The 15,730-nt window shown below is 32.8% G+C and overlaps 1 protein-coding gene across 1 annotated transcript in view; it reads left to right on the forward strand.

Annotated features, from left to right (window-relative positions):
* The window catches only part of LOC117109563, a 17,999-nt gene extending 3,323 nt beyond the window's left edge, over nt 1–14,676 (forward strand). Inside the window, exons 3-15 of the mRNA XM_033251932.1 lie at nt 1,214–1,285; nt 1,373–1,441; nt 5,893–5,964; nt 6,259–6,327; nt 7,357–7,503; nt 8,463–8,531; nt 8,639–8,713; nt 8,800–8,871; nt 9,736–9,795; nt 10,056–10,216; nt 10,302–10,899; nt 10,990–12,659; nt 12,870–14,676. Coding sequence (XP_033107823.1) covers nt 1,214–1,285; nt 1,373–1,441; nt 5,893–5,964; nt 6,259–6,327; nt 7,357–7,503; nt 8,463–8,531; nt 8,639–8,713; nt 8,800–8,871; nt 9,736–9,795; nt 10,056–10,216; nt 10,302–10,899; nt 10,990–12,659; nt 12,870–13,045 — 3,310 coding nt within the window. The 3' untranslated portion in view covers nt 13,046–14,676. The remainder of the gene's footprint in view (nt 1–1,213; nt 1,286–1,372; nt 1,442–5,892; nt 5,965–6,258; nt 6,328–7,356; nt 7,504–8,462; nt 8,532–8,638; nt 8,714–8,799; nt 8,872–9,735; nt 9,796–10,055; nt 10,217–10,301; nt 10,900–10,989; nt 12,660–12,869) is intronic.
* Nucleotides 14,677–15,730: the final 1,054 nt, after the last annotated feature.

Genomic DNA, 15,730 nt, shown 5'->3' on the forward strand with positions numbered 1-15,730 from the left:
GGCCTAACGGTGATAGGTTTAAAATAACTTTTTATTTGAAAATAAACGATTGCGGGTTCGTTTATTCCCACCAGAGACGCCTTTTTTATGCAACTTTTTTTATGAAACTATAATATTAAGAACTATTCTCCATTGTAATAGGAAATTCATTTTTATGTTAACAAGCACTACACGTCAAAAACAACAGTATATGAAAAATACAATATAATACAGTATATACACTCAAAGATAAAAAATGAACGGATGCATTATTGAGACACCAAATAGACAGGCCATTAATGTAGGCAACATAAAACTACAGTGGATAGGGATCCTTACTTCAATATTTATACACACACACATCACACACACCCGCGCAACCCCCCCCCCACCCTACAACTACACATGTATATAAGTCTTGCATATTAATTGGGAGCAGCCCTCAGTGAACAAACAGCTTGTTCATGTTAAATGTATACTTGTCATTTTAAATTCATTCCATTCCTCCCTTTTGGCATATAAAACATATAAAAACATATATATATAAATCATATATATAAAACATTGCATTGTTTTCCCCTAGTCATAGTCTTTGAATCCTGAACCTAGAGTAAAATAGCCTGGACCTCCGGTACAATCGGTTAACCTTGGATTTCTGTAGTATGAAATTCATTATAGTCAGTTAGATTTGAATAATGATCTAGGCCTATAATTATTTGGAAAATGACATTCCCACAGCATGATTGTCATTTTTGAGCAAAACTTTTGACGGTTCCAATTTATATTAATTAGAAGTTATTATAGATAAACAAGTTATTAAATCATAGAAAAAGAATTTCTTTATAATCAAAAACCCCAAAAACATCAGCACCCCAGAAAATCCACTCTAAAAAGGTTCAACTCATAGAATAACATCTTAACTAAGAAACCTGGAGTTAAAAAAATAAAAATAAAATGCAGTAGATTAGTTGATGCTGACAAAAAGCTTTGGAGCATAGTACCAAAGGAACTGTTGCAACCCCCTTACCAACCAACCATTAGATAAATAGGCCTATAACATAAATATCATCGGCGGGCCGGCCCTCGCCCCAACCTAAATGCTCGCGTCGCTCGCATGCCATGGGGAACAGATACCTAATAAATTTGTTTCTCCGCTACGCCACTGATGTATGTAATAATGAAAAATATGATAAATAATATAAAATATATTAATTCATATCAATATTGTCCATAGATTCATAACCAAAGCGAACGTGAGAGAAATTGCAACAAGAAGTTTTAAAAATCTTGGACACAGCTCTTTCGTGTAAGAAAATGTTGTTTTTTTCTTTGTTTAATTTTTGAATGATTTAAATATTTTTGACAGAATATAATTTTCATTTTCAATTTGCAGATTGTTTGACCATAACCTAATTACGAACATCCCATCCAGATCCTTTAATGGAAGCAAGTTTATATCTATGTAAGTATTTTAAGGTTTGTTTTTAATAGTGAATTTAAAGGCAATATATGTATATATATATATATATATATATATATAAATTTTAAAAGGCAAATGGGAAAAACCCATAAAACAGCAAACGGCCACATAACGCAAAACTATTTAAAATTAAAACGGAACAGTAGAGAAAATCCGATCAGAATGACAAAATAAACTAAGCACCTACTGGAAGGAATCCCAATATCTGCAGACGGATCCGTTTCGGCCTTCCAGGCCTCATCAGTGCAGCTAGGGTATAGACCCAAACGAAACGGGTCGTTTGGGTATATATATATATATACTAAACACGATTACGACACGACAACGACATATCATCGCGTAGTTGTTTTTTTTTCTCTTTCTGGCAAAGCCACCTTTATTCTCATTATTGCACCATAAAAATGTACATAAAATCAATATAACAACATAATAAATTAATCTCTGTTTTCCTATATATTTTCATTTTCATCTTATTTTTTACAAATAATTTATTTTAATTTAACACTTTTTAGTTTTTTCTTTTTTTCCCCAATTCTCATCATTACATTTCCTTTAGATTAGACCTTAATATTAGTTCAACAATGAACATCCTGTTTGATTTAACATTTTTTTTCTGCTTTTTAGTGTGTAAAATAAATCATAAACATTTGCTTAAATATCAATTACATAATAAATTAATCTCAGTTCTACACCTTTTCATTTCCATCTTGATTTTGTACAAATAATTTACTGTCATTTAACAATTTTAGGTTGTTTTTTTTTTCAATTCACATCATTACGTTTTCTTTAATTTAGACTATAGTTTGACCCTTAATTTTAGCTCAGCAATAAACATCCTGTTTAAATTATCATTTTTTATTTTCCCTTCTGCTTTTAACCATGGTTTGTAAATTACATAACAAGCTAATGTAATTAATTCATTGCTTTTCATATTCTTAACTCCAAATATAATATCAATATATGAAAGCACTTTTACATTCTGTTTTTCCAGTTTGTTAATTATGTTAACTACACAATCCCAATAACCTTTAAGTCTTTGAAACTCATAAAACATATGCTTTTCATTTTCCTCTTTTTCGCATAAATAACAATTAGGGTCTTGTTTTATGTTCCATACAACCAACCTCTTATTATTTGGTAAGATTCTATGTAATAACTTAAAATTCATCTCTGCTAGTCTTGTTTCTTTTATTCTGGAGACCTTATTACTCCATATTAAATCCCAGTCAAAATGTTTACCTTGAAAGATATTCTCCCATTGCTTCTGGGAAGTTGGTTCACAAAATATTTGTTGTATTTGTTTAGTATAATATGTTTTTGAATTAACCTTTAACAACTCATTGTTTTCGTTTATAATTGAAGGCTTGTTTATCTTACTATGTATTTGCTCTATCCATGGTTTTGGTATTGGATGCAAAACCTGTTTTACCTGTATAATCCAGTTTCTTTGATTTATAAGAGCTGCTTTTAAAATAGTTGGTGATTTTAATCTATTACCTTCACATATATCACCCACATAAATTATATTGGAATTAATCCACTCACTAAAAAACAAAGGTTTGTTCTTAAATCTAATGACATCAATTCCCCATAGCAGTTGTTTCTTTATTTCATTAACATCTAGATTTCCAAGTTGTAAAATGTTGGTTTTATTTTCTAGTGCAATTGATTTAAGCACATCAACAAAAAAATTTTGGAATATTTTTAAGATGTATATTATCATTTATTTGCAGACAACTAATATGTATAAGGACTTTCAGGGGTGCAAATTTCTGCATATAATACTTTGGAATATCTTTCCATAACCCATCTTCGCCACATAACAACCTTTTTATCCATTGAAATTTGAGTGCAAGACATTGAGTGAAGAAATCAGGTGCTTTCAACCCACCATCATTTGTATTTCTATTATCGTTTTACGTTTAACCTTTTCAGTGGAGTCATTCCAAATGAATTTAAACACAATTCCGTTAATGATTTTAAAAACCTTTTCTGGAACATCTATCACACTTGCATTATATACCAAATTACTTAGACCTAATGATTTTACAATGATTATTTTGCCTAATAAAGTGAGATTTCTCTTTTTCCATCTATTTAGCAAGGTTTTTAATTTATTTGTTTTTTCTGTCCAATTCATGTGGTAACATAAGTTGTTGTCATGTCCTAAGTATACACCCAATAATTTTAGAACATTCTTCCATTTAAGATTGTGCGCTTGTTCAGGACACGAATCTTTCCATGGCCCTATCCATATTCCATTACTTTTTTCTTTATTCAATTTTATTCCACTAACATTTGAGAATGTTTCAATTGTCTCAATTGCTTTAACAATACTACCATTGTTTTTTAAAAACAGAGTAGTATCATCCGCTAGTTGACATATTTTAGCTTTTCTGTTTTTAACCCCCGGAAGTGCAATTCCTTTTATATCTTGTTCATTTCTTATATGTGTAGCCAAAATTTCTACCACTAATGTAAATAGCTGAGCTGATACTGGGCAACCTTGCCGGATGCCACACTCTATATTGAAGTATTCTGAACAATATCCTTTATTTATAATGCAACTCTTCGCACCTGAATATAATAGTTTAATCCATTTAATAAATTCATCACCGAAATTGAATTTCTGTAATACTTTATACAAGAAATCTCTGTTAACAGAATCAAAAGCGTTTTCAAAGTCTACACAAATGACTGCCCCATTAATTTTTTTGTTTTCAGCAAAAGTAATGACATCTTCAATGAGCCTTATATTTTCCTCAATATATCTTTTATGAATATACCCTTTATGATCTGTGCTAATAATAGTTCCCAGGACATGCTTAAGCCTGTTTGATAGTACACCTGAAGCAATCTTGTAGTCAATATTTAGGAGACTAATTGGTCTCCAGTTCTTTAGCAATTCTTTTTCTCCTTTCTTAAAAATTAATGTAATAATCCATATTTTTGGGGGATTCAGACAGCTATCCATTGCAAAAACTTTCATTAAATACTTGACATAATATGTCTCCAATTACTGGCCAAAATTCCCGATAAAATTCTACCGGTATGCCATCAGGCCCTGGAGATTTGTTTAATTTCATTTTGAATAGTATATCTTTGCATTCATCATTAGTTACCTGGCCATCACATGTCTCACTTTGCTGTTTTGTAAGCTCCTTTACTGGTAGTTGTTTTAGATAATTATTTATTTCTTTACTTTCAATTTCTTTATTTTGATACAATTTTTTTTATAAAAGTCAACGTCTTCTTTGAGCACATCTGATGTGTTGCTTATTATGGTTCCATCTTCCTTTTTCATTTTATTTATTTCCTTTTTAATAGCTCTGGACTTTTCTAGTCCGAGAAAGTACTTAGTATTTTTCTCTCCCTGTTCACACCATTTTTCTCTTGATTTAATTTGAGCCCCTTTTGCTTTATTTGTGTAATACATATCAATATTTGCTGTTATTTCATTAATAATTTTATGTTCTTCTGTCTCATTGTTACTGTCCAATATTTTTTTTGTTTAGTTCTTCGATCTCGTTTTCCATTTCTTTAATTTTATTATTATTTTGCTTGGCTTTTTCTTTCCATACTTTATAGAAAAATCTCGTATTTGAATTTTGGTCCAGTCCCATAATAAACATCTAGATTCTACATTGTTATAATTCCGGTACTGATTTTTAATTAACCTAATTACCCCTTCTCTGAAACACTTATCTTTAAGGTGTTCAATATTCATTTTCCAGACTCCAGGTCCCTTTTTTGTTTCATGTGTTTTCAGTTTAAAAGTGATAATGATCAGTTTGTACTGCGGGTCTTATGTGTGCATAGCATATATACATCGCGTAGTTCGTATTCTTCAACACTGCGCGCATCTGTATCGTGTCGTTAATCGTGTCTAGTGTAAATATGAGGCTTAAGCCGGGCACTCACTCGTACGGCGGTCGTCGGCCGACGCGATTCTATGAAGAACGCAACGCGACGACGCGCGCGCAATGGATCGTTTTTAATGACGATCAGACAATCAGCAGACGGCGTCGCGTCGTCTTTCGATCACAGACGTACGTACGACCGTCGTACAATGCAGTGAGTGCAGAGCTTTAAAGCTACCTAATATTTCATTATATTTTAATTTGTTTCATTTAATTTCATTTATTATGGGGCCCCAAAAGCAACAAAGTGTTAGTCATCATCATAAATTTATTGCATAGTGCATAGCAACTTTTGACCCAAAAAAGTGCAGAGCCATTGGTGCAAAGAAGTAATATGGAAAGTCATTGGTACAAAAATCGATTTATTTTTAATAGTTTTCACTGATTTAGACAAAATTTAGTGACTGTGTAACCTTCTATAGGCTGCTGAGGTAATGTAGAGCACACTCATGTTATTTAGTATACGTTGTGATAATTTCTGTTACAATAATAGTGATTTATTGTGATATATAGTTCACTTGAGTTCAATAGATTGCAGCATATTCATCCTGAAGCATTTATTGAGGTCGAGAGCTTATGGGAATTGTAAGTACACTCAGCCGACATATTAAACTTCATGATTATAAACTTCAAAAAAATATAAATGGAATTGTCTGCTATTAAGTGTATTTAATTTATTGATATGAGTATAGGCCAATACAATTCCTTTAATAATTTTGATTATATAAATTAATGTTGACCTAATTAATATTTATAATTTATAAACAAATATTAATTTATATTTTATAGTAAACGGTTTATGTATTATATATTCATATACGTCAAGACTTTTTGTAAAATTTGTGTTAACTTAGTAAATCCCTGTAATCTTATCTGCAGGTCCTTATCTAATAACCTATTTACTGAGATTCCACTAGCTGTTTATAGTAGTAAGGTTGTCCGTAGCATGTGAGTATTATTATTCGTATTTATCCTCGTATCAGAGCGGTTGGCTCTGGGAAGATATGTGATGGGGTTCGCACTTGTCCCCATCCTCCTCGAAGTCGGCCTGTACGTATAGGAAATTTGGAGCTTTCCATGCCAAATTTTGTGAAGGGGAGAAGAATAAATTCGGCATTTAGGGGGTGGGGGAATTCACCAAGACAATTTACACAGGGGTTAACTTCCTGCTTGAAGCAGGATTCACAAGAGATTAAGGTCAAAGTGGCCGAATTCAACAGGTCGACAATCTCTATGGCATCGACACTGTTGTTATGATAATGATTATGGCCATCTGTACAAAAGAAACAAATTAGAAACTTAGAATTATAAAATGCTGTAGGCTTATATAAAATGAATTACATTTTCAGGAGTGCTTCTGTGTATATTTATAACCATATAGAATAATGCTGTGGTGAAAAACAAACGCCGGACATTTTTATATAATGTGAGGCATTATATCTTAAGTAAAAACAACTTGCACTTTTAGTAGTATATGTCGCTTTCCTAAGTGGCATTATTCCTTCACAAGACAAACATACATACAAGGTGTTTTACATAAACTAAATGCCATTAAAAGGCCCAGGGAGTGCAGTTGCTTTTGATCGTGAGAAAACTCCAGTTACCGTGACATAAATTGTACCCAGGGGACACTGGGATTGGAAGGTAAATTTAACCATAGAGCAAGAAACTTAACCATCAGCAATTCAACTTAAAGTGTCCACCGCCTACGTTTGTTTTTACAATGTTCTATGGCCTATGCATTCGAGACATACGTGAGATTTCAACTGAATCGATATATGTACATATATATTTGTGAACTTTATTTTTTTTTTATTTTACTTCATTTTCCTCTCTACAGCAAATACAATTTGTAAATCGTAATGTTTATCAATCTTTTACATAACTTTATTTTTTAATTATTTTACTTCATTTTCCTCTCTACAGCAAATACAATTTGTAAATCGTAATGTTTATCAATCTTTTATATATGCTCAGATTTTTGAACGTTAACTCCATCAACTTAAGCTCAGAACACAATAGAAGCGTTATTGCTTACACGACCAAGGCAATGTTTATAGTAAAGAATAATATTCGATCAATTTCAAGGCATCATTTCTCTGGGTTGGAAACTCTGGAAGCGTTGTAAGTTCAACGGAAAAAAAACGAACAAAAAAAAAACACTTGTGCACAATGGACCTTTCCGCTAAGCCCCGCCCCTTGGATATTGTTGCTAAGGTCCCACTAAACAAAACATACGCAAACACGCATGCGGTTGTGGAAAAACACGTGTGTATGAGACACGCTTATTCCTGGCGGTGTTCTGATTGGTCAGTTATTAAGATTGATTAACACTCCAGAAAGATCCATTAAGTCATATAGTGTATACTAGTTCGAATTCAGCTAATGCTGCACTGGTGTAAAAATAAAATGTTCTCGGCTTTGAATAATTCATATCATGTCATGATATAAACATAATCAGGTTAAATAGAGTGTTATTATAATATGGTAAAACCTGCACACTTACTTCTAAATTACATATAACGTACTTATGAAATAAATAACCGTTGATAAACCTTTAAAAAAATTCACATTCAAGTATTCTACCATCGGTATCGGTGGTATCACAGCAACTAAAGCATGGTTTCCATAAAATCGCTAACCCTTCCACCGATTGTTCAGGCGATGCTAATTGGTCGGTCAAATTGGGGTCTTTTCCGATTGCGTCGGGGTCAACTACGCAGTTAAACGATTGCAGTGAAAACACTGTAGCGATTTTATGAAAACTCGGCTTAACTTGTGAAAATAAATTTGCTGTAATAGTGATTTAGGTAGGGTTATGACTTTTGGTTACATGAAGGATGATGGAAAGCGATGAAACCTAAATGCATCATTACCAATACTCGACACTTAAATAGTATATATAAAACAATGAGTAAAAACACACATCACATCCAGAATTTGTCAAAAACGTTTTGTAAGCACAGAAGTAGAAAAATAAACTACGAATAAATATACCGTTTGCTTTCTATTTGAAATGATAAATTTATAATAATTAGCCCTGATTCTGTAAATAATGTTTAATTGTTTCTCCGATCCTATAGATATCTTCATCTGAATAATATATCCTATATAGAAGATGGATCTTTTAGCGGAACCAGTCTCAAGTATCTGTAAGTAAAACTTCATATTGAGTGGCGTGTTTGAAAAATGTTAACAGTATTATTTTTGTTGACATACATTACCTATATGACGATATACATTTGTTCTTCATTTTTAGCATTCTTTACGGAAATAGTCTGAAGAAAATCACAAGTGAGATGTTTAACGTAAATGGTCGAACACTTAGATATCTGTAAGTAAGAGTTGATAATATTATAATTATCAAATAGCTTGAGTGGAATTATTATATATTTTGTTTACATTATTTTTTCCTTCTAGTTACCTATTCAACAATCTCATTGAAGTAGTAGAGTATGAAGCGTATTCTCATCTAGCACCAAATTCAACTGTGTAAGTACTAGTCTTAGTCATAATTGATCAAATATGTTTTCTATATTATAACCTATCTATAAAAGGGCTAATTAATTACCAAAAAGAGAAAGATGGAGGTTAAGTGTACAAATATGGCTCGTGTACACTTTGAAGAACCTATCACATCTTTCATTAGAGGAGTTTACACCGATGCTGTGGTTCTCTATTGCTCAATGCTAGTCGCCGGTCATAACCATACGCAATAATTCAGAACAATGACACATCGAGTTATGAATTAATATTCTCTCACCTTACAATTTCTTTTACCTAATAATGTATCCATAATAATACTATCTGTAGGTGTTCATTGACATGGGCGCAGATCATGGGGGACACGTTTCCCCCCCCCCACATTTTTAAGGATGGTTGGTATCCCACTTTTCGATCGCAATATAAGGAAGGATTTTAAGTACGTAAGTAAAGTAAATACATCTAAGACAATGTTTTTAAATTTCTTTGGTACATCACAAAGATCAATTGTATTTTTTTATGGTAGCCAAAAATCGCTGATAAAAGATCATGAGAATTTTTTCGTGTTTCATTTTGACTGTAATGATGACGTGATTATGATGAATTTTACTATATAAGAGTGTTATTTCCGGCCACCTAGAGGTACTAAGGTATTTCCTCAAATGGTGATTGTCTATGATTGTCCCCCAACCTTCCAAAACGGATCTGCGCCCGTGTTCATTGATAACCAATTTTCTAAGGAGATAATAGGGCTCGGTTTTTGTCGGGAAAATGGCTGTTGTGAGTGTTATACAGTTGGTAAGCGTCATGGTCTTTTTTCCATGTAGTATATTATTGGTTTTATGATGTTCCTAATGCCATTTATCTTGATAGATATCTAGAATGTGGAGCTCTCGAATATATCCCACCAAAAATATCAGAAAATATAACTGCGTAAGTCCAATCTGTGATTTTGCATATTTTTAATACTAACTATAAGGCCTCTATCGGTGTATACTATTATATACTATATAAATAGATAGCGGTATTGTAACTTGATTACATTTTTACAATTATATCTTTGGCCTCCCAAAAAAGAAAAACCACAACTAGTAAAGCATGCCTGACTGCATAAGACTGGAAATCACATCTCAGTTGAGTGATTTTTTTTTTTTTTTTTTTTTTTTTTGCTCTATTGTCGAATTCTCTTGTAGGAGGTGCGTTAGTAATAAGACAACAATGACACTTGTATCTTATTACGTGGAACTTCATACGGTTTGGTATGGAATGAGGTGCGATGGCCGTGTTTGCACGCTCTGTGCTCAAGGTTATTACGGACTGTTGACAAAGGAAGGCTGTTACCCTTGCCCACCAGGTAATTGTTTTTAATATTTATCTTTTATGTAAGTTAATCATGTACAACTACAGTAAACTACTTACCTAACTTTATTTGTTTACAGGTGGTTATTATCAAGACAGGCTTGGATATGTTGAAAATGGTAACTACAAATCCGACTGTAAACAATGCCCAATCGGGACATTTTCTCCTCGTTATGGATCTGCCTCTATTTTTGACTGCCGGTCATGTCCACCTGGAACCAATACAGATGCAAATGCCGCTCTTGATGCATGTCCATGCTTAGAGAACTTCCACCGAACTTACCGTTACGGTGCATGTGAACCGTGTATAAGCGGCGCCGATTGCACAGGTGGCTTCCAGAAACTGAAAGCCGGCTACTGGTGGTCGTGGAATTTCACTGGTTATGTTGGTCCAGATGACCTCGGTAGTTTAAACGAGTACAAACAGTTTGTTGAAAACATTAGTAATTCGTTTTTCGAACCTTCTAACCCTGAAAGTTTAAAAGATACCGTATATACAGGATCAATTCCTGCAGTTCACATGTGTCCACGAAGTGAGAGTTGCCAAGGTGGAGATATTGAAGCAAATTGCTCAGAAGGTTATACAGCTTGGTTTTGTGCAGAGTGCAGCCCGAAATATTATAAATTATTCAACGATTGCCACAAATGTCAAGATATTAAGATTATAATTATTGTGATGTTTTTCTTAATCTTGACATTTGTATGTGTTACTATAGAGTTACATAGAACTCTATATAAAGTTCTATAGAATTCTATAGAGCTCTATAGAACTTTTTTGTATGGGTATGTTGAAAATGGTAACTACAAATCCGACTGTAAACAATGCCCAATCGGGACATTTTCTCCTCGTTATGGATCTGCCTCTATTTTTGACTGCCGGTCATGTCCACCTGGAACCAATACAGATGCAAATGCCGCTCTTGATGCATGTCCATGCTTAGAGAACTTCCACCGAACTTACCGTTACGGTGCATGTGAACCGTGTATAAGCGGCGCCGATTGCACAGGTGGCTTCCAGAAACTGAAAGCCGGCTACTGGTGGTCGTGGAATTTCACTGGTTATGTTGGTCCAGATGACCTCGGTAGTTTAAACGAGTACAAACAGTTTGTTGAAAACATTAGTAATTCGTTTTTCGAACCTTCTAACCCTGAAAGTTTAAAAGATACCGTATATACAGGATCAATTCCTGCAGTTCACATGTGTCCACGAAGTGAGAGTTGCCAAGGTGGAGATATTGAAGCAAATTGCTCAGAAGGTTATACAGCTTGGTTTTGTGCAGAGTGCAGCCCGAAATATTATAAATTATTCAACGATTGCCACAAATGTCAAGATATTAAGATTATAATTATTGTGATGATTTTCTTAATCTTGACATTTGTATGTGTTACCTACGGGCTGTGGAGATTAGATAAACGAATAAGAGGTGGCATAACACGCGATGACAAATTCGTGAACCATTTGAAGATCGCCGTAAATTTCTATCAAGTTCTGGGCATACTATCTGAAGTTAATGAAATCCATTGGCCAGATTCGTTTCAACCTGTTGGGCAAAGTCTCCAGTACCTCGATATTGTACGATATGTCAATATTCTCAGCCCAACATGCATATTTCCAGGAGTTTGGAATGCTTACACGTTTTTGTACATTGCCATCGCAACACCTTTTATTATTGTTGTGTCTGCATCATTCATCTTTTTGCTCTGTTATATTTATAAGAGGTACAAACAAGCTCACTTAAGTCATCATTTAACAGACAACTTCATTTTGATTACAATGGTGTTGCTGTATTTGACTTACGCAAATGCTTGCTCGAAAATCATGGCGGTTGGGCCATGGTCTGTTCGTACGTTTAATGTCACAGCAGACGGTAAATATTCAAAACGAGTGTTAACTTCAGACTACTCTATCGACATTGATGAAGAAAGTGGTTTAAAGTACGAAACCAACAAGAACATCGTTTATGCTTCATTTGTGTATGTTATTGGTTTTCCAATTGTTCTAATTCTGGTAATATATTACAGATATAAACGTCATGAGGCCGTACGTTGCGAAGAACAACGTGGAACTACGGGTATAAAGTTTTTCTGCAAGCAATATAGGCCAAAATGTTGGTTCTGGGAGATAATTGATATGTATAACAAAGCTATACTCGCCCTGATCGTCAACTTCAAAGACGATCAAGCCTCTAACATGTCATATTCTCTTTTCTTGACGGTCATTCTCATTGCATTACATTTGTATCTTGAACCAGTGAAGGCTAAATCAGATCAGCGGTTTCAGTTGTTGACACTCGTGTTCATTGTCGTTAACTTATCTGTTGGCGCAATTGTTGATATAGAGTCCGAGTACACAGTAGATGAAACGATACTTTTCCTCCATGGTAGTATTCCCTTTATCCTTCTGTTGCTCAACCTCTCAATTCTGTTTGCTGTATTTTGTAAGTATTTCTTGTTAGTGTTTTTTTATACTGTGACCAAACATATAATATTTATAATAGATATTATTATAAACTATTTTATATTAGTTTATAAAGTTGAAAATCTACCTGCAATTTTTTTTTCTTCAAACTTATATTAAAAACATGTATATAACTATATTATAAACATATAAGTTTCCTAATTAATCAATCTATATTTCGTCATTACAGTTGATCTACTTATTAAAGTAAAAGAGGTTTTGTGGTGGGAATCGCATGATTCACATGAACTCAGAAATGATGCCGGTGACGTCGATGACAACGGTGATGGAGAGAATGAACTTTCTGCAATACTGCAACCGGATTTCGAAAGTTTGTCAGTCTACAATCCCACGATTCACAACTAGTAGTAATATCATTGCTTTGTCGAGTTTGTAAACATCGTTGGTGATAAATTAATGAATAAAAAATACAAAAATGTTTAACACGTATCATATTTGTTACATGACTAAATCGGTATAAAATTTCTACATAAAGATATAAAACAAATAATCATCCTCAGTGGTACAGTAAAGTACAAATGCTTTTTGCTAATATTTATTTTAAGCTTGAAAAATTCCACCTGCTATGTTTTGCTTCAAACCTAATATTATAAGGAATCAAAATAATATATAATTTTTGACTATTACAGAGGCATCGAATAAATTCACAAAAGACTTGCTCGTATTAAGAAACACACAATTGAATTATAAGCTCAATGTGTACAAAAAGCTCACAATACAATATTATAGCAGATTACCATTGTGTTTATATGTTTTATATTGGAAAAGGTTAATTCAATTTATATTTTGTTTATGTTTTGTTTGCATTTTTACTTTCATATTTGTTTTGGATATTTTGGTTTACATGGTTGAGCACATAGATATGTTTAGGCCTATTACACCAACCTATTGCCTACGTGGAATATCTGTTCGCCATGTTCTGCACATAACTCTTCAGCGTCAGGAAATAAAAATATAAATTAGAATACAAAATAGGCCTATAGAAAATAACATTTAATAAGGTTGGTCCTAAAAATCAAGATTTAAAACACCTCATCTTCTTACAAGAAGGTTTATTTTAGAATGCTGTCGAACTTTGTTTTGTCTGTTTCCTACGCGATGTGTTAGTTGTTTGGTATTGAGCTACCTAATTAGCATATTCTTGCTCCATTTTAATTGCTAGACACATCAGAGAAAACGATTCATGTTTTTTGAAAAGTACAGGTATAATTTTAAAAATGAAGAATTGTTTATGAATATGTTTTCATAAATTTATAAAGTAAAATTCAATACAATACGGTAAGTTTAGGCCTACATATTTCCTATAGAATATGTCAGCACGTTTTTTAAAACTTATACCGTATAGAATTTGTATAGAATTTTAATATAAAATCCCGAATTATGATGTAAAAAATAATGAATTTTCATAGAAATAGGATTCTATAGAAATTGTATATTATACATTCTATACATTTATCTGTATAATTTCTATCGACTTTTAAAACAATTTTATTGAAAATCTGTCAAAATTAGGCCTACATAAAAATTAGGCCTATATCAGAATTAAACAAGAATTCCATAGGATTTTTCGAAAGGGAAAAACTCTATAAAAACTATATACATTTTTTCTAAGTAATTCTCTATAGAATTATATTTCTATAAAACTTGGAGAATGGATTGGCTTCATATAGAGAAAAACATTTTGGATCAATTTTCTATAGAATTATATTTCTTTAGAACTATCTCTATAGAGAATGAATAGGTTTTATATAGAAAAATAATTCTGATTAATTTTCTATAGAGTACTAGCAGTGTTACGTCACGATATCAATTGATACTACTCTGTTGCTAGCGGTGACACAAAGTAAGTTCAACCGGACGCCACTTTCTTCATTGACAATACATTGTAGGCCTAACGTAATATAATACCTAAACGTTGTATCTTAGTTTTTCTTTGTAAATTTTAATTGATGATTAAATGTGTGTTCGATAACTAATATAATGCAAGCTTTTGTGTTTTTAGTACAATTTCATGGTAAATTATTAGGTTTTAAAATGCCTATTCTAGAAAGCCTCTTCTAAACCATTAAGATTATGAAGCCATTCAGGCGTAATGAACGGTAACCAATGTCTAGTTGACAACAAAGGGCGCCACCTGGTGTTGTGACGACACGACTCAGTGGTGGATCTAGGATTTAGCGATGGGGATAGATAATGTGATTTGCGAAGCACCAAGCCGGGGGGTGGGGGCGTGGTTTTGACAAGGGTGTTTCGAAAGGTGAAGTGTGGGGGGATATTTTGTAAGCGAAAATTTAGGAGATCTAACTCTAGATGACCGGAAATGACGCTTTCATATAGTAAAATTCATTGTCATCACATCACCATTATATAGTAAAAATGAAGCGCCAACAAATTTCTCATGATGTTTTACCAGTTATTTTCGGCAACCAATTAATAGGCCTATATGTGATGTACTATAGAAAATAAATATTAAAAACATTGTCTTTTATTAGTTAATTTAGGCCTACCTACTTCAAAGCCATTAGTCCACACATGGCTGAGGTGGGACCATTTGGGGAAATAGTACCTCTAGATTACAGGAAATGACACTCTTTTATAATAAAATTCATCATCATCAATCAAATTAATCGCTGTGATTTTCACAGAAAATAAAACACAATTGTCTTTGATGTATTTTAAATTTACTTTAAAATGTGCCGAAAACCAAGCTTATTATTATTATTATTATTATTATTATTATTATTATTATTATTATTATTATTATTATTATTATTATTATTATTATTATTATTATTATTATTACACGCTTTTTCTCATACTTCTCAAATTATAATAAAGGCACTCTCACAAGAGTCGTGTATTATAAATAATTCAGATGTTTGTGGGCAAGATAGAGCACCGGTTGTACACACACTTTCGTTAAAACCTGGGTCATTTATGCAGTTCATTTCAACAATTTCCAGGCAACTTGACTTAAGAAATTATTACATTACGGACGAAAAGTGAGGGACCAACCCCCAGTGGCGTATC

This window comes from Anneissia japonica, unplaced genomic scaffold, assembly GCF_011630105.1.
Source record: "Anneissia japonica isolate Jap-2015-1 unplaced genomic scaffold, ASM1163010v1 scaffold287829_len2072220_cov186, whole genome shotgun sequence".
In the NCBI taxonomy this organism is placed as follows: Eukaryota; Metazoa; Echinodermata; class Crinoidea; order Comatulida; family Comatulidae; genus Anneissia; species Anneissia japonica.